The following is a 22,925-nucleotide window of genomic DNA, read 5'->3' as shown; positions in this document are numbered from 1 at the left end:
CATGAATGATTCTTAAACTTTCTTCTATGCATTAGCAGCACGTTTCTATTCTTTTGGTGACTATGTTGATTACTAATGTCTACGAAATATTTTAATGATTGACTTGCCTATTGGTTAGTAGCTAATGTATTCTTTGTCTGTTGACATGTCATTGTTGCCATCAATGAATGGATTATCTCCAGATGAGCCTGGAGCTTGAACTTTCCAAATTCTTACTTACTTTCATTTTCCAGTGATTGAGGAAAAACAAAATGTTATGACTTGCTCTAACAAGACAACGGTGTGCAGGTGACTGGGGTATCCATATTCTTTGGATAACAGCTACGGTTTGATTCCTTAGCCTATGTACCAAGGCTATTTTTACCCCCCCCCCAACCTATTTATATTGATTCCTACCTTTGCTTAACCTGTGAATGTGAACAAGTGTCATTGACGAGGTGGCACTGGCTTTTTGCTCAACTCTAGAACAAATGTCTAGAATACTCAGTTTAGAGCAGTGGGAAACAAACCTCACCACCCTCCAGTTGTTTCCTAGGCCAAGATCCCCAAATATACTAGGCCTTGCAGCCAGTCATTTCAAGCCCTGTCCAGCATCTCGTATGGACAAGGACTCATTTGTCTGGCCTAATGCAAGCACCAACACCATCCTTTATAGCAGAAGTAATACTCACCAAAAAGGCTTGGCTGCCATGAACAACAAATTTAGGCTTACACCAGATCCACCTGCAAAGGCAGCCACTGTGGCTCCGTCAGCTTGTCTCCTACTGACCACTGGCCCAAAAAGTACATGTATGCCACTGGCTGTACTGCTACCTCCAAGGCTGCCTGTCCCAGTGTGTGACCAGTTAAACTGTATTCAGTTAGATTTAAGCAGCAGTGATTGACTGTACAACCCACTGGATGCACCTCTCCCCCACTGACCAGTATGGCGCCCTTGCAGAACTCCCCACGTTGTTGCTTAGTCAGGATGGATTGGCAATAAAATCCTCCATAGCCCAACGAGGTATTATACTCCTTGCCTATAAAGCTCCCAACAACCACAACTTGCATGGTGCAATGTGCAGCTAGGCCTGTAAGGTGCAGGCTCTTCCTCTGCAAAGGAAAAAGGCGTTGCATGTGCCTCCTCCTTCTCCCAATAGGGTAGCTCTTTATTTGTACTCCCATCTTAGGAGCAAGATCAGTGATGTGCATCAGTCGGGACTAAAGATTCACAGCTTGAACTGCAAATCACTGGTCTAGGGAGCATGAGAATTTAGAAACCACCTGCAAATGTTATTAAAAAAGTACCTTTATTCTTCTATTTACAAACGCCTCATACATATTTTACAATCAAGATAAAACAGTTATTTACAAAGCAGCAGTGAAAAAAGTGCAAGAAAGAAACTAAAATCCAGTTTATAGCTAGCACCCCTCCATTAAGGAGGTATACAGGTTCTCAAGGAGTTCCGTTTTCAGGCAAGAGATTGTGCTGATTTTCAAGAGTTTACTGCTTGCATATTTATTCTTTATAGCCTGCAGATTACAAAGAAAAAACAAATTAAAGACTGACCAGAATAACAAGTAATCTTTAGTTACTGCCCTAGCAGCAAGAGCCCGGTGACCCGCCATATTTAAGTAAAGCTGAGCCCCTTGGAGTAGTCAGTGACCAACGCAGTTTTGGCTATTGCATTTTATGCCACCGCTACACCATAAAATAAGATAAGGAATATGGTGCCATGCAGTGCTGATAACGAACCACTCCGGCTTGTGACAAAGAAAGTCAGTGAAACTTATAGCCTAGTGCATTTGACAATTATATAATAGAGGAGGTATGCATTCTCTAGTGCCTGTGTGGAAACAATGAGCTGCAAGCCATTTAGTGTACAAATGTAACGCAAGGGAACACAGATTCATCTACACAAGGTGAAAAGGTGTTCAAGCCGCTATACACCAAAAAGGCAGGCCCTCATGCACCAGTGGTCTCGTGCACTGAAGGGGGAGACAGGACACTTTGAAATACAACAGGCTCTGACACAAATTACAGTGCCCCATTGATGGACCACGATGCAATAATGAAAGATCTGACCATTTTCAGGATTTGGACATCTTCCTAGTGGCCATCAGCATTTAGGTGGTCATTACAATGTCACATGCGGAATTTGAAGGTCTGAACGCTAGGCAACTCCGTTGGCTACACGCAATATACAAATCTGTGGGAGAATTTTTTCGAAGATTCTTCCATTGGTGGTATTGGAACGCAATGGATGCACAAGTGCATCTCAGACCTGTTTCAATGTTATGTATTAACCACCCCAAATCAAGCACCTAGTCAATATGGTATTCCAGATTGACTAGGTTTATCATCCATGAAAAATTGATCTTCATGGACATCCCAACAGTGCAATGGACCCCAGAATGAAGGCTGTGTTCCCAACCCTTTCCTATATTGGGTTAGCTGGTCTGCACTCCTAGTTGAAAATAATAGAAGATGCAAGGCAGCATAAACTACACACAATACTTACAACATTTTTCGTTAAGTTATTGTTCACCCTTATGACATTCTTGGCCATGTGTTTCATGATTAGTAACAGGTTCTCTTCTGCATAACCAGTGTAGTGTTGTGTAGTACAATCCTGAAATAAAGTAATTAGCAATAAAGCATGATCTGACATCAGCAGGTTCATATTTATTTCACTTGGAAAACCTTAAACTCAAAGATCCTCCATTTTCTTTTTAAACCATATTAAAGTTGCATAACTGAGCCAACTTACCAGTTAGGAAAGGGGAATCTAAGCAAACATGGGCCATTCAGTGCTGGATCAAATTCATCATGCATTTTAGCATTTGCTGTCTCCAAACTTATCCAGGTTTGTGGGATCAAGGCTGTTTTGCCCTAGTCCCACCATTTAGCTGTGGCACAAGTAAGGAACTACACATTCCCCTCCCCCGCCAGTTACTTAAATAGAAATGGGCCCAAGAACACAAATTTGAGATTCCAGTCTTATTGCAAAGACAACCATATCCCCCAGCCACAAAACCCAGGCCGTCTTGGCCAACAGGCTACTCTTCACCATCCAGCAGGAGTTCAAAATTGTAAAGCAAAGGGTGCATAAATTGTGAGAACTGAGAAAAATTGTTAGTTTGCAAGGCTTCACATGGTGACAGCCACTATGCCTTACTCTGCCAAGGGAGTAAGGCACCCACCCCACAATTATATTAACTCCTGGTGCTGATCAGCAATGGCACATAGTAACTTAGTTAAATTCCCCAATAACTTGATATTTAAACAAGTCAAATGCTAGTCATACCCAAAGTTGGCTTCCTGCCTTAACCACCCCCCCCCCACACACACACCCCTCTTACCCCACCAGATAACCATAATGCATTGAGAGTTGCGTGTTGCCTGGTGTACTAAACTAATACCATGCAACTGCACAAAATATACATCACACTAGTACCAAACTCACCCATGTGCCTTGTTCCAAAACTTTTTGAACCAGACACAAAGCAGCTGCAGCAACTTCTGAAGGCCGAAAGTGGACCATATCATAATCAACCAACACAAGTTCCATCAAGTACTTTGCCAGCGTATGCTGTACGGCATCAGCCTGAGATTACAAACATAAGTTGTTTAGGCAATACCTGGTGATAGTGGTACAAATCATTCACTGCAAGGCTTTAATCTAATAGATATTTTTAGGTGCATCAGAAAATGGATTATATGAACACTTGCTGATCTCCAACCAACAGAATTTGCTTCCAGTTTGGGAGATAGCCAGGGGGATTAGTTAGCTACATTTATGTAGAACATCAGAATGCAACCTGATCTTGGGGTGACTGTCCAACACCCATCAGGTGTCTGCATCCACTTCAGTGCCCCCCCCCCCCCCCCCAGTGTTCAGTTTCCAGCTCTAGCACAAGTTGAGTCATACAAGAAATTCTTCGATGTGCCCAACTAAAGGTTTCAGCTAGAGCAGAGTTGGCAACTCCAGGGCTGGAATCCAGGTTCCTACGACAGCCCTCAACAAGCAGCAAAATTATGCCGTATTCACATTTATGTCATTAATGAGGGGGTATCCTGAAAACCTGAAACGTCTCCAGCCCTCGAGGCATGAACAACCTCGCACTACCGAATTTCATACTAACGCATTTACATGCAATCATCTGCAGTTTGTGTTAGTTGTGCAGTAATGCACATTAAGGGAGGTCATGCCAGTCCCATTTACTAGACATCATTTTGATGAATGGCATCCTAAAAAGGAATACAAGGCCTAAAAGCATGAACTTGCAGCAGGCACAGAATTACACCTATTGCTGCAGCACATATTCAAGACCATGGGGCTGGCAATTGTGGGCCCAATTTACAAGGATACCCTCGTTCTACAAGGTGGGGTGTAACAACGCTTCTGATCAAAGCATTAATGCCTTTTCAAGATGCACACAAAACCCACGAGTGCATAATCAACACCAAGCAAGAAGTGAGTCAAACACGACTATAGCAATGAGAACTTGCTCGCAGATAGTGTGATGTGGGAGTTTGTGCCCAGCCACCAAACCCCCCACCCAGTGTTACAAGAGCAAATAGTTCCTGCAGTCAGCCCTTACTATGGAAGGTGTGTGAAAAGGTTACACCAACCTAGGATTTCTAGATGTGACCAGTATATCTGCATGGGAGGCAGCACACATTAGAAATGGTTTAAAAAAGCAGATGAACCTGAGGCCCCACTGCCAACCCGAATTAGGGTCTTTACTAGTCACCATAATCAATCTGTTGTGCACAGGAATCTACAGGATCAGAGCAATGACAAACTAAATAAAAAACAGACACATAAAAAGCACAGTTGACCATCTGGGCAAATTATCGGCTGTGAAAAGCCACCCACATCGCTAGCTGTGCATTCACCACAACATATTCCACACCGACTATCAGCTGATCAACTTCAATGTAGTTACAATGAGCTATGAAAATTAACCTGAATATTAATTTCCAGAATGACGACCAGCTCCTGCTTTGGCCAAAACTGAAGTTACCCATGCATTGAAGAGTTCTGAATTTCCACACCATCTACTACAACAAGCCCTACAGTTGCCCAAGTGATAGTGATCCAACAGAGCCATGCATTGTTCAGTCATTGTTGAGAAGTTACACACATTTGTATGCAGGGTCAAAATGCTGGCATTAAACCTTTGGCTATACTTTGAAGAGCACGGCTCGCACCCTTTCAATACTTTAGCCAACAATTTGTTAATGTAGCACTCTGTTTCAGGCTCAGGTCAACGGGTCACACCATTCTACTTACCTTACTGGCTTTAGATGCCCTCCTCAAGAAGTGTATTGGCAGTGGTCGCCCCAAACTGAAGTTCAGCCCCCGTAGGATCAGCATTTCCATTTCTAAGATCTGCGCTTTGCTGTATGCATTATCAGTCATATACACAAAGTCCCCAGCCTCAGGAACATACATTTCTTCATACTTTGATGCCAAAAGTAGGGCAGTAACACCCACCAGCTGAAGCTTGTTTCTGGAAATTGGTTGGATCTGAAAGTTGAAGCAAGAATGTACATAAACATGATGAAACTATAGCCAATCAGTCTATCAGGCAGATTCTAAAATGTACTGCTTCGCCGGCCCGCCCTACTCCATCATATTGGAGTCTATCCACGAAGTCTTTGTGGAGTGTAAAGGAGACCCATGATCTCCAACCAGTAGATCGAAGCCACTGGTAGCTCGCCTGAGGCTTCCCAGTAGCTCTTAGAATCAGACACCAAAATCTCGGTTCATATTGGTGTCTGAAGTCCCTGGGTGTCTTACCCTGTCCACTCCCTCTCCTTACAGCAAACAAAAGTTGTGTGCATGGTGAGAGAAGGGGCTGCATCTGGGTTTGAAGGGCTCCGGTCAGTGTGCCGAATGGGGGGGAACAAAGCTACCGATTTGATGCGTGTGTAGAAAGATAATTTGCACAAGTCCCAGCTTGCAAGAAAAAAAAAAGTACATCCAGCAGTACATGTTGCCATTTGAAGGGACAGTTTAAGGCAGCCTTACCAATTTTATTGAAGGTTAGGATGGAATTTGATGTGATATGTCCCAATACAGGAATGCAAGCACCAATGGCAATTTTACATGTGGAAAACTACTAGCTGCACTGCAGTCTAGTATTTGGAGCACGCACTACGGCCCACGGGCATCGAGACGCTATAAGGAGACGCAAGAAGGCTTGATTCAGGGTTACATGGAAGCTGCCCAGCATTCATACCTAGTACAGAGTGTTATGTTACATACTCAGTTTCATTGACTAGAATAGGTGAAAGTAACAAGGAAGCAGACACAAGCATGGCAACAGGCACGAGGTGAGGCTCCTTCAGACAGAGCCTAGTCTTGATGGCCTGCCGGAAAGCTGCACGAGATTCGATCATCCTGATTCTGATTGGGCTGCGAGTGTGTTCCAGAAGGTCACTGCCATGGTTGGGAGGCTAGTGCCACCTGCATGCACTCTGCGTGAGGAGAACAGTGATACGATTGGAATAGGCCAATCTGGCGGGTCTAGCTGAATTTAACACATTGATTTAATTGTTTTGCACATGCAGCTCCAAAAGAAACAAACGGCCCTGGTTGAAATCCTGTATGTAGATACACCATTCAACAAACTGCTAAAGATGTACCATTTCCATTCAGTGTCCAGCATAAAAAGAAAATGTGCATCTTTAAACGGTTTGCGAATTATCTAAAAAGTAGGTAAACTAAACAATGCAAAAGGTTAGTGGCATCTTCAAAGTTGCTAATTATTTGATGACTATATACTTGAACAGTGCGATCATAAGGGGGCAGTGAATCCCGTGGCCCAGTCTGCTGTAAGATTTAAAGAAAATGCCCTGAATGTTGTGCAGCCAGTGCGATTGCCTAGCTGAATTTCAGACATAAGCATCCGTAATCCTGCCCGACAGCAGCCAAGTGCTGCTGTTGCTTCAAGCTACACCAGATTACGGAGCACTGGTTGATGGCAAGCAGCGTCAGCCTTCACCGATTGTTTTCATACAATGTGATATGCTTGACATGTTTAGGAAACAGCTACCGATAAAAATGCTTTTGAAATTATTAATACCATGCTAAATGCGGTATATGTGACTGGCATATCAGTCATACTTAAACGAAGCATTGGAAAGTCAGTACCTGCTTATGGCAGGAACTTCACCATTACAGCATGGTATTAACTAAAGCTTCAGGTGCTTTGCACTGCCTGTTCCCACCCCTTCAAAGGGGCAAATTACCAGTACCCCATCCCCCCCACCCCCCAAAAATAAATATCCCCTAGCAGTAGTTTGGCAGCAGCGTACCTGTAAAAAGCGATCCGTTATTCCAACACACATATATAGTGTTTCAGGGAGAAGCTGGAACTTGGCATGAACTTGAATGAGCCAGTCTACCAGAATTGCACGCATGCGGCCATTAACTTCTCTTCCGTCAAGATACCTTGGATACACTGGCTGCTCAAGCTACAATGAAAAAAAAATTCCATTAAAAGTATTGAAGACAAAAACACCAAATAAGGCTGCCATTAAGCTGCTGAAGGCCTCTTCAGGAGCTCTAGACCAGGCTCATCTGCACTGCTACATGACTAGAACCAAACCTATTAAGAAATGCTGCCAATACCGAGAAGTGTTTGAGCCAATGAAAAGCTAAATCCTGCTCAACTCTACAAATCAATACAGCAGACCCAAGTATATATGTACAGGTATTTAGTTCTAAAATGGTTACCTGGTGCCCAACAGCAGATCTAGGGGATTGCAAGACTAGGGCATTTCAAACACTGCAGTAGTTTACTGCCTGCATTAGTGGTTAAAGCCACAAAATCTGCAAGCAAATTGATGCAAGGCTGCTAATGACATGGCTACCAACACTGGAATTACCCCGGTAGTCACATCCCAGTGCTAGCAGGAAACAAAACTACAATGACAGCAAGCATTAGTAGTTTATAGGTTTGTTAGACCTGATCATGCAAGAGTTGCTCAACCAGTGACTAGCAACTGGCTTTGAACGCTGGGGTGGCAGCAACTTGGACACGAGTGTGAAGCTCAACCAGCAAACAAATATATGTATGCAGTGTTGTTGTTACCAGCTGTCCTCCATAAACTGGACTGGTTTACCCCCATTGAAGTGCTTAAACAAGCAGACACCAAGTGTCTTGACTTAGATGCTACCCTAACTATGTCAAAACAAGTCAACACCCTCTCGTCGTCCACATCTTACACATCCAAACTCATCTCCCCAAGTCGCAAATTCCTCACACCAGATAGCTGTGACATTAGCCAGAGCGCCAATACTATCCAAGCGCGACTACTGCAATATCCTCCTCCTTAGTTCGCACTTCCAACACCAATATAGTCAAGCTCCAAATTATGCAGAACAAAGCCCTCCAAGCCGCACTAGGCATGAAATCAGAACACATTTCCAACATTAGGAGAGACAATCACTGGCTCCCTATCAAAGCCAGGATTCTATTCAAAACTAAGCATCACACATACATGTATTGCCAACAAAGCTCCTAAATACCTCATCAATACAGTTATGAAGAAATCCCATACCAGACCCCTTTGATCCAACAATGCACACCTCGAGATCCCATGATACAAAAGAGAGAAAGAGGGGGGGGGGGGGGGGCAGTAGCTTTAAAGTCCTTGTTCCCCAGACACTGGAAAGCCCTTCCCACCATCAAGAAATCTATAATTCCAAGTTATTCAACCAATACTAATTGTACCGCGACCTCATTTCTGTTTTTTACTGTACTCCTTTATAATGCAAGATTGTATTAAATCACCATCTGTAACTATGCTGCGATACCTCCGGGTCTGGGTGTATAACAAATGGTTAGCAAACTTACTTTTTGGAGGCAGGTAAACCTGTGGGAACCTGACAAGTCCCCAAGACCAATCAGTACTGGGAGACACCCATCTCCTTTGGGGCATTCTTTTAAACTGCACACAGTGACATACAGTTGTTGTACTGTGTAAGGTGTGTACTTGTGGATGGGCAGCTGAGACTCCTACCAAGTTCCACCTTTTCCCCTTGTGCACTTATTTTATTGCAGCATATAATTTAAAGTTCCATATTCGGAAGTAATTTGCACTTGGGCCTTCCTGCCCTGGCAGGTCTCGAAATGCCATATATGGAAAAAACAGCCCCCACCCAAATCCACCCCCCCCCCCCACAATCCTCTGTTTCCCAGGGAAAGTGGCTATGTGTGGACAGACGAGCTTGCGGGTCGGTCCAGTCCATAGCCAAGCCAGTGTGCCATTCTCTTTTGCACCTTTTGATACATCGATAGCTCAGTGGTAACACGCTCATCTTGGAAGCAAGACGCAGAGCAACACAGGTTCGAAACCCAGACACCGTTAAGCGCATTATAACTAATACTTCAGTTGTGCACCCTTTTCCTTGCTTTTAACTGGTCCAGCCTTCAGCATCCCCTTTGCTCATTATCACTAGTCCCTGAAACTGTCAGTACTGAGACCATCCCTTTTGGAATTCCTGTATGTTTGTCAATTGCACAGCACCTTCATATTTTGTACCTGCCCAGTTATGGTCTTTTGTAATAAGGACAAGCTGGTGGCACCAGTAAAATGTACTCTCCATTTCACTTTTGCACTTAAGTTTACTGCAAATTGCTACTAAATGTGGCAGGCACCCAAAGACGGCAATGCAACAAGGTTTTTCATGTGCTCTTCATCATATTGCAGTTTGGCCTTCTTCCTGCCCTCCCAGGTCAGGCAATCCCATACAAGGTCATGCACTTGCCCAGGAAAGAAAGCTTTGATGGGCAAGTGAGCATGTGTGAGCCAGAGGCAGGGCCATCTGGTCCCGGTCCACATACCTTGAGGTAAAGTGTGCGTTAAGCAAGATTGCATGCAGTAACCCTGTGGGAGACTAGACAGTCTTGTCCTCTTGGTATTAGGCAACCTACCTATTGGTATAGGTCTGTACTACACAAGTTGGTAGAGTGACTGAGCAGCCAGACTTCTCAAGAGGGGTAAATGTGAGCTGTAGCATCGAAATCCACAAATAGAAGTATACACTACACAAAAGGTTTTCTAGTAAAATAATTATTTAACTGTCAGTTTAAATAAGCATTCTTTAAAAAGGGCAATGTGGAAAAAAAAAAAAAAAAAAAAACACTTCAAGACAAGCAAGTAGGTACCCTTTAGTTATGATTCATACACTTCCTACACCCTGAGGGGACTTCAATTACTAAGACAGTATTGGCCTTTATCACTTGAGGTTGTGGAAAGGAAAAGGTTAACATGTTGTCAGAGCATATGAGCACTTTTCAATCTCCCAATTTAGTCTAGATTAGATCTTTCCCAGCAATACAAGTTAAACTTATGCACCACCTGAGGGACAGTTGGAGTCAATGTCTGCAGTGAGCCAGGACAGCCAAAGTCTATTTGAACAATGTCTGAGCTGAGGCACTAGTTTGTAGAGAAACACTGTTGGGCCACAAACCGAGTCTTGTGAAAGTCAGCTAAAATGAACGCTGCAAAAAGCAGCTCTGCAAGTCTCAACTGAGAACGCAAGCTACAGACAAAATAGTTAAGTACCTATTGGTCAGGGCAGAACCTTAGGTTTGAAGAAGAGTAGCCAGCTGGCTTCTGTTCTGGTTGCAGCCTTGGAGATCCTGGGCCTCAGCTGTGGGGACAAGACAGGTAGTCTGGAGGACTCCTGCACTAAAGTTGGCGGCAGCCATGTGCTCTTTTCAGTTCAGCAGCACTGCACAGTTTCAGCTACTGGCAAATATCACCACTGCAGATCTTGGGACACTTGATAGGGTCCCTTGCTTCTAGAGTCCAGCACTTGTGAGGGGACTCTTGTTCTGCTTCAGAAGGGTACTCCGGCTCTTCGGTCTGGCTTAAAAACATGCACTCGATTACGGATTTATCGACCCCTGGCACTCGGTTCCAGCAGCAGCAAAGAAATACAGCCAGTTGGGGACGGTCCTCCATCAAAGCTAGTTAGTCTTAGGGTTAGTTGGTTCCACCAAACCAAGGGAAGAAGTCACCCATTCTAGGGCTGCGCTAGTCGATGTGGCATTGGAGTTTCAGCACTGCAGCAGGCCTTCACTGGTCCAGGATATTGCAGCAAGATTCATTCATCAGATGTTGCGTCCAGTGGTAGATGTCTTCAGTCCAAGAAGCCTTGCCTTTTATACAGGTTTCTCCCATTCATGCACATCCTAGCTGTCATTCATACAGCAGGGTGAATGTCGTGCAAGGACAGCCAGCCAATCAGCACTGGGTGCATTCAGGTGACCAAGGAGACGAAGAACTGAGTTTTAGGCACCTCCCTCGCTCCCTGCCCTGCCAGACACACTGGAGCCAGAGGCAGGTTTCAGTACGGAAGCCCACCAAAGGCAAAGTGAACAAAAAAGGTTAACCCTGGTTTGATGCACTGAGTAAAACCCAAGAAAGACCTCACTAACAAGAAACTGCAAAAAAGACGGGCCATTTTTACACATTGGTCACCCATGGCTGCTATACTGCAGCTGAGGATTCAGCTTGTGGTAAAACTGAAATCACCTATTAAAAGTAGTAAGGGTAACAAAAAAAAAAAAAAGTTACATGAGTAAGTAGGAAAAGGGGCTACCAAGTAACCACCCCCCAGCACTCCACCTAAGATGGGGGTGCTGAACCAACAGAGGAACGAAGTAAAGTCAGTCACTTCACTACTCTTGGGAACAGCAGTTCACTCAAGGTATTTAAAGGCATGGTCTAGTAAAAAATGTTATTTAAAAAATAGATAGGCAACATAAAACAAATACTAGCATTCTCTTTTTTAAAACTTCCTATGTAAAATTTTGAGCTATTCAAGCAAAAGCAAGCACATGGGCGCATCCATTTTGTGAAATGGATGCCCTCCTGTGCTGGCTTTTGTGGCACTAATGAAGGAAAAGCCAGCCAGCTGTAGTAAACAAAAGCTACCGCTGGGTGGCTTTCCCTTCATTAGTGCTGTACGTGGAGGACGGGGACCGGAGACCAGAGCAGGAAAGCTGCAGCTGAATCTCGGTAAGTGCTATTTTTTTTTTTTTTTTTTAAAAAGCAATAGCTGCGTTTTTTTTTTTTTTTAGTTTTCCGGGCTGGAGGAGCCCAGAAAAAGAAATAAAACCACAGCTTTAAAAACGTTGTATTTGTTTGCGGTCGCTTTTGAAGCGACCGCAAACATAAATACAACGTTATTGTGTTGGAAAACGCTGCGGTTTTTCTTTCCAAGTTTCTCAGCCTCCTCTGGCTCGGAGGAGCCTGAGAATCTCAGAAAGAAAAACCGCAGCGTTTTCCAACACAATAACGTATTTATGTTTGCTGTCGCTTCAAAAGCGACCACAAACAAATACAACGTTTTTAAAGCTGCGGTTTTATTTCTTTTTCTGGGCTCCTCCAGCCCGGAAAACTAAAAAAAAAAAAAAAAACGCAGCTATTGCTTTTTTAAAAAAAATAAATAGCACTTACCGAGATTCAGCTGCAGCTTTCCTGCTCTGGTCTCCGGTCCCCGTCCTCCACGTACAGCACTAATGAAGGGAAAGCCACCCAGCGGTAGCTTTTGTTTACTACAGCTGGCTGGCTTTTCCTTCATTAGTGCCGCAAAAGCCAGCACAGGAGGGCATCCATTTCACAAAATGGATGCGCCCATGTGCTTGCTTTTGCAAATTTTGAGCTTGAATAGCTCAAAATTTTACATAGGAAGTTTTAAAAAAGAGAATGCTAGTATTTTTTTTATGTTGCCCATCTATTTTTTAAATAAAATGTGTTACTAGACCATGCCTTGAAACCTCATGAGGAATCCAAAAAGGACCTCTGACACTGCACTGAAGGTGCAGTGTGTCAATACAAAAGTAGATGCTTATGGAGTCCAAAGCATATTAAAAATACGAGTGTAATACAAGCCAAGATTCCTACAAAGAGCAGCCTGCTGACAGGATAACTTCTGCAGTGGACCACCATTCCCTTCAGTGAAGCCCTACCCCTCTGCCTGAACTCCGAAGACCAACATCAGTGCGTCAACCTGTGGATTAGTGGGACCAACTAGGCAACATCTCCAAAAGCACCTTCAGAAGTGTCCCTGGATGGACCTCACAGGCTACTTTGAAGCAGCCGTGGCTTGAACTAATCACCAGTTTGTGCCATTCTAAAAATGTCAGCATCAAAGGCATTACTGTAACTGCTTCTGCAACCATACTCTGAAGATGGCCTATTGCTGCCTGCAAGTGGCACCTGGTGCTGGAACTAATCTTCGTTCATCCTGTGAAGTGCCCTGAAGGAGTCAGCATTCTTCACATGGGTCAGGTATCCTAGCGCCTGGCTAGCCAAGAGAGGAGAACTTACCAGTCTTATTCCTTCCCCAACTACAAGCCCAATACATCCTTTGAGAACACTTTCCCTGAAGAAACTTGTAATGGAACTTGTGTGGGCACTAGGCCCCATATATCCTAGGGCTGGACTTAGAGGGCATTGTGATTGTATGCATGCCATCTGTGCTAGCTTACTTACCAAACTAAGGCAATGTATATGGTTGAGTGACATTACAAACTGCTATTTCCAAGGCCTAATAAATAGTTGCTTTTTGGACATTGACTATTGTGTGGACTAGACCACTTACTGCTGAGCGCAAGCCTTCACACTGCTCCTTCTTTGGTTTGGTCCAATGACCAAGACTGCCTGTACACCATTGCCTCCCAAATATCTCCACCGGTTGATTTTTAGAAATCCACTTTAACACTGGGCAGACGTAGCACCTGTCCCAGATTGGACAGCAGGTCAATTTTATTAGCAGAGATCCTTACCACAAGTGGACTTGGGAGCAACAAGTCCACATCATAAAAAAAAAGTAGCCATGTGACAGATTATTCAACAAAGACCAAGCACATCCAGCTGCTGACCAAGAGGACAACCATTGTAGCCAATGAGCATTGCCTCCAGTGAAGCCCTGCTACTCTACAGATCCAGATCTCCACAAAGCCCTACTCAGTGCTTAGATGCGCCCCCCGCGCCCCCACACACACACACACACACACACACACTTGTGGGCAGAACAATGCCCATTTGAGGATCTGCGCCCATTGGCTACCTGGCCATTTGCGGTTCCAAGTTCAGCACTTCAACCACAGGAAGCATGTGCGATGGACAGGCATCCTAACAGCATGAAGGAATTCAATTCCCAAAAATCATTCTTCATAGTGAAGCACAGCAAAATTCCCCAAGCACCCATTTTTAAAAAAAAATACATTTCAAAAGCACATCAGATAGACGACATTACCACATTTAGCCTATTCAGTTTAGTACTCCACTTACCCAGCTTAGTTTTACTGCTCGTAGTCTAGCACAAGCGATGTTGTTTTACCTGATACTGCATTTAGCCTACTGTGACCCCAATGCCCGTCACCTCCAGACTAATAATACAAGCCAATTGTGTGATTAGCAGATCATTGCTTCAAGCCTTTAATGGTATTTTAAAGCATAATGACCCCTACACACTAATTTATACTAGCGGCAGCTCCGTGCAGATTTGCACTCTGGGCCCACCCCAATACTATTGTTAGCACAGCACATCCAGTACCAGACCTCCTGCTTGTTCTGCACTGCACACCCAGCCCAGTGCCCCTCAAACCGCACATTAACTTGTTCAGACCATTACCATACCTGTGCTGTTACCCATCATCTTGTACAGTCAAGCCCATGACCACCAAACACTTCTTCCCAGTCATACCTCACTTTCACCATAGTTATGCTAGCCTGGCTATTTCTCACCATATTCCCCTACTGTATTGTGCCGGATAAGACTCCCTGCTCAGGTAACCATCTATTGGTATTCAGAGACTGTCCCCCTAGACTAGCATGCCCCAGACACCATCCCATACCAAACGCCCTTCCTTCCACTTAAGACCACCCCCCTAAATTTCCAACCAGCCATAACCACATCACTAGTCTTACTTCAAGCTCTCCCCTTAGAGAGCTCATACGTTTCAACCAAATAACAGACCATGTGCATGCCCCCAAGACCTCTAGAGCTATCTAGCCCATTGTTGGAATCAACAGGAGCCTTCGCCTCCGATCTCACACCAAGCACTCCCATATTCAGCACAATGACTACATCTAAATAAATAACAAATAAAAAGCCACTTTCTACCCAGACCACCCCCACCCCGCCCCCATCCCCTGACACCTAAAAGCATCAAAACAACTGATGAAAGCCATCGACCAGTTTTAAAAGTGTTCTCATCAACGCTTGGTCAAAGCTTATGCTATTGAAATTCATGACCTAATCACCGAACAAAATCTGGACATACTGGTTATCACAGAATCCTGGCTACACCAAGCCTCTGGTCCACTACTCGCACTAGCCATACCGCCAGACTACAACATATTCAGAACAGACAGAACTCACACCACAGGAGGTGGTGTAGCCATCATAGCGAGAGTAATCTACAACTCAGATCCAGTCCCAGCGAAGACATTTCAGGCTATGAACTGCTGCTAGTCGCCGTAAACGAGAGCCACCATCAATGTTGTAGTAATATACAGAACACCTAGTAATAAATAGCAACCCTGAAATATCACACTACTTCTTACACCCCTCAAACCCAACACCAAAAGCATCCTCCTTGGAGACCTTAATCTAGGGTTCAACAATGACCTAGACCACAAAGCTGCAACCTTATACCTAGCACTCCAAGATATGAACTTCACACAATTAGTGAACGCACCCACACAGCTCAAGTGTAGAACCCTGGATTGGATACAGTCTAACATCAGCCTAAACATTGACTCAGTCACCCCTCTCGGACAGATCACTTCTGCATAAAATTATTTTTTTGAGGGAGGAACCCATTCCTCAAAAGAACAAAACCGTGGAAACCATTGAAGCCAGAAAGCCACGCAAGCTAATGTCACCCCCAACTCTGAGCAAAACTCTTGAAACTAATCTAGTCATTAGCAACGACCCCAATATCATTGCATACTACCATAAATGCCACACCATCACCATTGATAAAGTAGCACCTATTCCATCTAACACGCCGAACTGACAAAGTACCACTCATGGTTTGACGATGAGCTGGTCTCTTGAAGAACCAAATGCTCCTGCGAATATGCCTACTTAAACCACACCCCGGAGTCAACTAAACCTTACAAGGATGCTAACAAACTACAAAACAGCCGTCCTCTCCCACAAAGCCAATGCATTTAACACACGTATCAGCAATGCCTCAGACTCGAAAGAACTTTCTGCTATTCTCAGAGAATTAGAAAATCCCACCCCCAGTGCTCCCCCCACCAACTCCAGCAAAGAATGGTGCACCATGATTTCAACAAGCTATCGCAGCCAAAATAAAAAAGTTCCCACCGACACTGCCATCCCCAACTCCTTATTCCACTTCCACTTCCCCCCCATTGATCAACACCATTTCCAAACTCAAAGCTTCCAACTGCAAAGGTGACAGCGTACCAGCCAAAACTAGTGAAAGCCTGTGCAACCACCCTTACCATCACTAACTTCATCAACTCCTTCTCTACCAACAAAGTTCCAGCTAAAAAGCAGCCTGGGTCACCCCCGCTACTAAAAAAACACAAAATGGAAATATCGGCCAACAACAACAGTCTACCTCCTCAAACTCAGATAAAATAGCTTACACCGGTTCAATCACATCTCGAACTGAACCAGCTAATCAGGCTTCAGACCCAACCATAGAACCGAAACAGGACTCCTGGACCTAAAAATCCAGATGAATACCAGAGACTCGGAAAAACTTTTCATTCTATTGCTGCTAGGCCTCTCTGCAGCCTTCAACCTTGTTGATCACAATAAGCTGTGCACATCACTATCCAATGATTAACTTCTCAAATGACGCTACTCTGGGTAAAATCTTTCCTTGCCAAGCAAGCAGAGCGTCTATAGGGAAGGAAGCTGCCGACCACATTCCAGTTCCCCTAGGAGTAGCCCAGGGCTCTTGCAATCTCCCCAACACTTTACAACGCAAACAAAATCCTTTTCTCTGCTCTTGACGATATGGGTGTCTTCTATACTAACTTTGCAGATGACACCCAGATCCTCATACCCATCTCAGGGAACTATGACCAGGACACTTAATCAACAAAATATACTATCATCCAGAACTGGATGGCACTCAATAGCCTAGGTCTTAATGATGAGAAGACTGAAATCCTCATAGTAGGCTCACCATCCAAAATAGCAACCCTTCATGTAGACTAACATAGATGGTACCCGGATACCAGTTCTCAAACAGGTCAAAACATAGGCGTATATCTGGACGCTAACCTCACCATGACCAAACACATTAACACATCAGCCACGGCTTACACTTCTAAGTTGATTGCACTCAGTCAATAATTCTTGACACTGACTAACTGCCTCACTCTAGCTAGAGCCCTGATACTATCTAAGCTTGATTACTGCAGCATGCTACTAGGCACCTCCAATACCAATCTCTGCAAACTACAACTCCTGCAAAATAAAGCATTATAGATATCAAAAAGAGAGCACATGTCCAAGATCAGGAAATATGTCCACTGGCTCCCTATCAAAGCCAGAATCACCTTTAAAACTCTGCACTGCGCATAAATGTGTCTCCAAAAAAGCCCTTACATCTGAACACCCTTAAGAAAAAACTAAAACATTGAGATCCAATGACAACTTCTAGTTTTGTTGTAGCTGAGGTGACACTAGAGCAGGGGGCAGCAGTTTCCTTGTCCTAGCACCTAAACATTGGAACTCCCTCCCCACCAACATCCAAAAAAGAAATCTCCTTTCACAGCTTCAAAAAGCAGCTAACGACCTGGGTTGTTCAACCAATACTAGTAGACACTGCATATCGGATACTAGTGCAACCTCACTGTATAAAAACTTACATTATTTGTAGGATGTACTGCTTGTAAAATATGTTTAAGCTCTTTAATGCAAGACTAATTACCAAGCTGTCTGTAACCACGCTGTGATAACCCAAGGTCTGGTCATGTACCAAATGAAAATAAATGCGCAAGTCCATGAATCTGCAAAGGAATGCAAACAGTTCATACCTCCAACTGTCTGAGATAAAGAAATATATCCTTCACATAGCCAGAGCACTGCTGAGGGTTGTCATCCTTGTCAATTTCCTCTATGTTGATCAAGGCACCAGAGAATGCTTGACACAGCTGTTCCTCATCCATGGATACATCTTTTGATGAAGTGTGGAGTACCTAGGCACAAGGCAAAAGTAGTCAGTCGACAGACAAATACCATTCACCAAAACCAGTCTGTGCACCTACACAAAGTAAATAGAGTGCAGATTGGTTTACATCTAAAATTACAGTGCAACAAGGGCCCACTTACACTTGTATTTAAGGGCCCTGAATGTGCAGCACCAGTAAGCTAAAGTTAGTGGGCTTACAATGCAACACGAATTTTGAGTCTCAGCGGAGCACATAACATGGTGTTAAGCAGGAATGGACATAGTAACACAGACTAACGTGTAGCCCTGAACTACACAAGTTGGGAGTTTGACTGAGCAGCCAGGCTTCTCAAGAGGGGTAAATGTGAGCGGTAGCAATGACATTTGCAACTACAAGTAACATTTATTCAACATCAGTTTTTAAATAAGCTTTCTTTACAAAGAGCAATTTGTATAACAAATATAATATACTTTTCCAGACTCAGCATACGTAAATGGATACTCAAGATGCTTGCAACACTTCCTACACCCAGAGAGGAAGTCATTCACAAGGACAGTAATGGCATTTATACATCACTAGTACACTTGCAGATTTGGTGGTTGCAGAAGGGGAAGAAGAAAAAAAAAGTAAACAGGTTCTTAGGGCATGCAAGTATACTTACATCTTCCAATGAAGTCTAGCAAAAACACAATAAGTCTGAAGGACAGAAAATATCAAAGTCAATGGACTAGAAGATTCTGCAGGGAGCCAGGACAGCCAAAGACAATTGAGAACAGTCTTGGGAGCTGAGGCACTAATAAGTTAGTGAGTGTAGAAAATCATTGTAGGGTCACAAGCTGTTACACTTGTGGAAAGCAAAGTTGAAATGAACTCAGTAGCCACTGCAAGTCTCATGGAGAATAGCAAAGCTAAAGACACTAAGCCAAGTACCCAAAGTCTGAACAGTACCTCTGGTTTGAGTGGTCCAGCTGGTTCGTCCTGTTGCAGCGATTCAGATCCTGGGTTCCTGAAGCCTCAAGTCGTGGCGATAAGGACAACATCTGGAGGACTCTTGCAGCAGCAAATGAGCCTGTAGCTGCCACTGACCTCTTTTCGTTATCAGTGCTTTTTCAGCAGGCAGTAAACAGCACCACCACAGATCTTGGATACAAGTGGGGCTTCCTTCACTCCAATACCTGCACTCGGTGAGGGGACTAGCTCGGGTCATCCTTCGTAGACTCCTGGAGTTTGTCAGTATTGCAGACGTTCGCTCCAGTATGGATTTCTCAAACCCTGGCACTCGGTTCCTGCAGAAGCAGAGAAGTACAGCCAGTCGGAGGAAGATGGTCCAGTGAAGTTTGTCTCAGGGTTAGTTGGTCCCACTAACCAAGGGAAGAAGTTGTCCCTGCCGGAGCTGCTCATCAATCAGAAAAAGGAGTTTGGCACAGCTGCTGGGCTTCACTGGGCAATTAAAAAGTCCAGGATGCAGCACGTTTTTTTCCACAGGTTTTCTTCCCAGTGGTCGACTGCCTAGTCCCAAAAACACTCCTTTTAAGCTGGTTTCTCCCATTCATGCACAGCCTAGGCCATCATACAAACAGCAGGGTGGCTGTCCTGAAAGACAGCCAACCAGTCAGAACTGGCTGCCTTCAGGCATTCCTATAGACAAAAGACAGGCGAGTTGTAACCCAACTAACTGGAGCCAAAGACGGGTTTCAGGACTGAAGCCTGCCAAAGGCAAAACAAACTAAGGTCTCAAACATGGCTTGGTGCACAGGGTAAAACCCAGGAAAGACCACAAACTATACTGCAGCTGAGTCTTTAGTCTGCGGTAGAAAAGCATAATGGTAGGAAAAATAACTACTGCCACCAGCCATTTAACATAGTGAGGGTAACACACAGGTAGGATAAGGGGCTACCAAGTAATCCCGCCTCCCCCTCCAGCACTCCACATAACATGGTGTGTTCTGGACCTACAAAGAGAATGAGAAAAGTAATTTATTCACTTTACAATTCTTGGGAACAGTTCACGCAAGAAAAGGTATTTAAACCTCATGAGGAAATTATTTGTCATCATTTCTGTCACCATACAAAAGGTAGATGCCTATGGAGATTGTCAGACTCCAAAAACAAAGGAAACATAATCCAGATCCGGTCAAAACACGTGGGGCAAAAGGTCTCACGCTAAAGTCCAGCAAAAGAGCTTGGGGTCTCTATTAGCACAGACATGAGAATTCTCCTAACACTTGGTTACTTAAAGAGCAGACGAATCAGACAGCTAAAGCAGAAATAAGTAGACCCAAAGAGGGATCCATTCCTGTAGACCTAAAGATGCGTACAACCTCATGCTTGGGATAGATTTGATCATAACAGCTTGCAGGCCACAAGGTCCGGCTGTGCACGCCCAGCATTTAACAGCTTGGTGTGCTGCAGGAAGTCCCACATATTGCTAGATGTGGTCAGGATTACTTACTGACCTCTGCCAAAAAACGGATCATTATCTCAGTGATTGACATTAAGGAAATCATATTTACACTAGCATTCAAACTGGGGTAACCTGGTCTGCTCAACTCACTCAGTTCTCCCAACAGGAGCAAGAAGGAACTTTAAGGTAAACCATGGGTCAGTAATGAGGCAAGTGCTTCATTTAAGTCGGAGAGGGAGGATGGTATTTCAAATAACCCGCCTGTGGTGACTCGTGCCATGGCTTTTGTATTTATAGGACATTCACGTTTTATCTTCTGGTTAATTCCCAAAAACACATTTTAGTTTTAATGGATAGTGAAAGTAGGATATGCACCAAGTGCATTCCAGGTTAATCTGCAAACTAATCATCCACACCCTTGCCAGATTTTCGTTAGTGTGACTTGTCTGGAATGTATGATGGGGTATACCCATAGCATGTGCTCTAGGGTGCCCACAAGAACACATTCTCCAGCAGTCAGGAGGAGTTAAGCCCATAGTAGAGCAATATATGCAGTTGTGCAAAATTACCTAGTTAAGCAGAACAAGCTCAATCGAGAGAATTCAAAGAACAGGACAAGCTCTAGGGCAGGGGGCAAAAATTAGTTGCAAGCTACTAGCCAGCCACTTGACGCCTCTTCCATACATACTGCACCCCATTTCTTACTCGTCCAAGAGCCAATATCACTAGCCAATGGAGTGCATGTTCGGCACTATGGTCAGTGGAATTCATAGTTATGCCTAGGTCTCCATAGAGTAGGGAGGACAGCATTATGCTGGGCTCTCAATGGCTTGGAAGCTGGAGAACATTAAAGCCAAGAGTAGGCATGTACCCAAGGTTTCCCAAATAGAACATCGTACTATAGCATGGGTGTTTGGCCATCACATTACGGAACTAGGTCTTACACACACCCCACTCTGGTTTAGTGAGCATCTAGTTTCCAAGAAAAGTAAGGGCCCCCATTCCTACACCAGGCAACTGTAGGTTTCCTAAATTCTTTGGTCTGGGATTGTCTATTCTGGTCTGCCAAGGTAAGTGCCTCCCAAACGGAAAGGGTGACATAACACTTCTATTTTTGTAAGACTGCATGCCAACATTTTATGTTAATGGAATGCCCAAAATAGGAGACGTCATGCCAACATTTTATGTTAATGCCTACACTAGCGTGGCATTTGATCTCAGACAGTATTTTAATGACGTGGCAAGGGCTCCTCAGAATTGCCCTATTTCCATAGAGCACCAGCTTGCCTTGGAATCCAATGCTAGCCTCCTGTGGCCCACACTATTTGGACTGCTTGGTAGCGGATACAGTGCCAACCCATCATACCACTTGTCTGCAGTCTTTACCATTCACACTTTTAGGTTTCTAGATGAATCTTCTGGTGCCCATTTTAAGCTGGCGCAGCAATTGGATTCAGGGGAGGGGGGTGAATTGGAAACTGGGCTGCATCATTTAGGTAGAGTTAAAACCAGTGCATTTGCAATGGAGGGGCAAACATTCCAGCAGGCTAGATCCAACAGCAAGTTATTGTAGTTTAGAGAATATTTTCTGCCAGTTAGCAAAGACATTAACTCCCAAGATACCATATCGAATCTCTGCAATTTGAAGGGTGCACCAACTCCAGGACCCTATGGTGTATTTACAGGCACTCCTTTATCAAGAGTCGCTTTACATCATGTGACCAGGTGATGCTTTAAGGTGTAATCTAGTTTTTTTGTAAAGGCAGGTCTGACGTGAGTACAGACAGCATGCAGGTAAATTCTGGGTTTCCTACCCCCTCACCAGCCGTCACCTGCGCAACCATTCGAAGTTGGCAGCAAAAGGTTCTATTGAAAGTGTGTAGAATATGGGTGTGGGGGGGTGGGAACACCCTTACCTCACACCCATATATAGTGTTAGAAGGAAGGGGGTAATCCATTCACAACAGAATCTTTGCGAGTGCAGATGCCAAATTTCAATAGGAAATCAGTCCAAATGCACATGGTCAAAAGCTTTTTGGCATAGTGGACAATATATTTAATAATTTCTTAAATTGTCCTCTACATTTTTTCTACACCAAAAGAACCTTTCCTACCTCTGTTCCCTGTCCCGAGAAGCTTTTGGGCACAAGGCCACAGACAACATGGGGATTGGGCTTACAAGTTAGTGTTCCTTACTGTATAATACTTGCCACCTTTAGTGAATTAAATGAATGCATTTCTACAAACCTATAGTCACTGTCAACTTGTGTGATATTACCTGCTTGATTTCAATGTACTACTGTTTGGAAACATAAGTAGTTTTGTACTGCCCGTTTT

General features: G+C 44.1%; 1 protein-coding gene across 3 annotated transcripts in view; it reads right to left on the bottom strand.

Annotated features, from left to right (window-relative positions):
- Window positions 1–1,270: 1,270 nt before the first annotated feature.
- Window positions 1,271–22,925, bottom strand: part of LOC138504145 (G2/mitotic-specific cyclin-B2-like) — a 38,952-nt gene continuing 17,297 nt past the window's right edge. For all 3 annotated transcript variants that reach the window (XM_069624385.1, XM_069624383.1, XM_069624384.1), the window contains exons 4-9: window positions 18,050–18,211; window positions 7,310–7,468; window positions 5,280–5,516; window positions 3,447–3,587; window positions 2,502–2,612; window positions 1,271–1,512 (exon numbers count right to left, since the gene is read on the bottom strand). In XM_069624385.1, coding sequence (XP_069480486.1) covers window positions 1,402–1,512; window positions 2,502–2,612; window positions 3,447–3,587; window positions 5,280–5,516; window positions 7,310–7,468; window positions 18,050–18,181 — 891 coding nt within the window. In that variant the 5' untranslated portion in view covers window positions 18,182–18,211 and the 3' untranslated portion in view covers window positions 1,271–1,401. The remainder of the gene's footprint in view (window positions 1,513–2,501; window positions 2,613–3,446; window positions 3,588–5,279; window positions 5,517–7,309; window positions 7,469–18,049; window positions 18,212–22,925) is intronic.

This window comes from Ambystoma mexicanum, chromosome 11, assembly GCF_040938575.1.
Source record: "Ambystoma mexicanum isolate Mex_15411 chromosome 11, UKY_AmexF1_1, whole genome shotgun sequence".
In the NCBI taxonomy this organism is placed as follows: domain Eukaryota; kingdom Metazoa; phylum Chordata; class Amphibia; order Caudata; family Ambystomatidae; genus Ambystoma; species Ambystoma mexicanum.
This window is presented reverse-complemented; position numbering and strand designations above follow the sequence as displayed.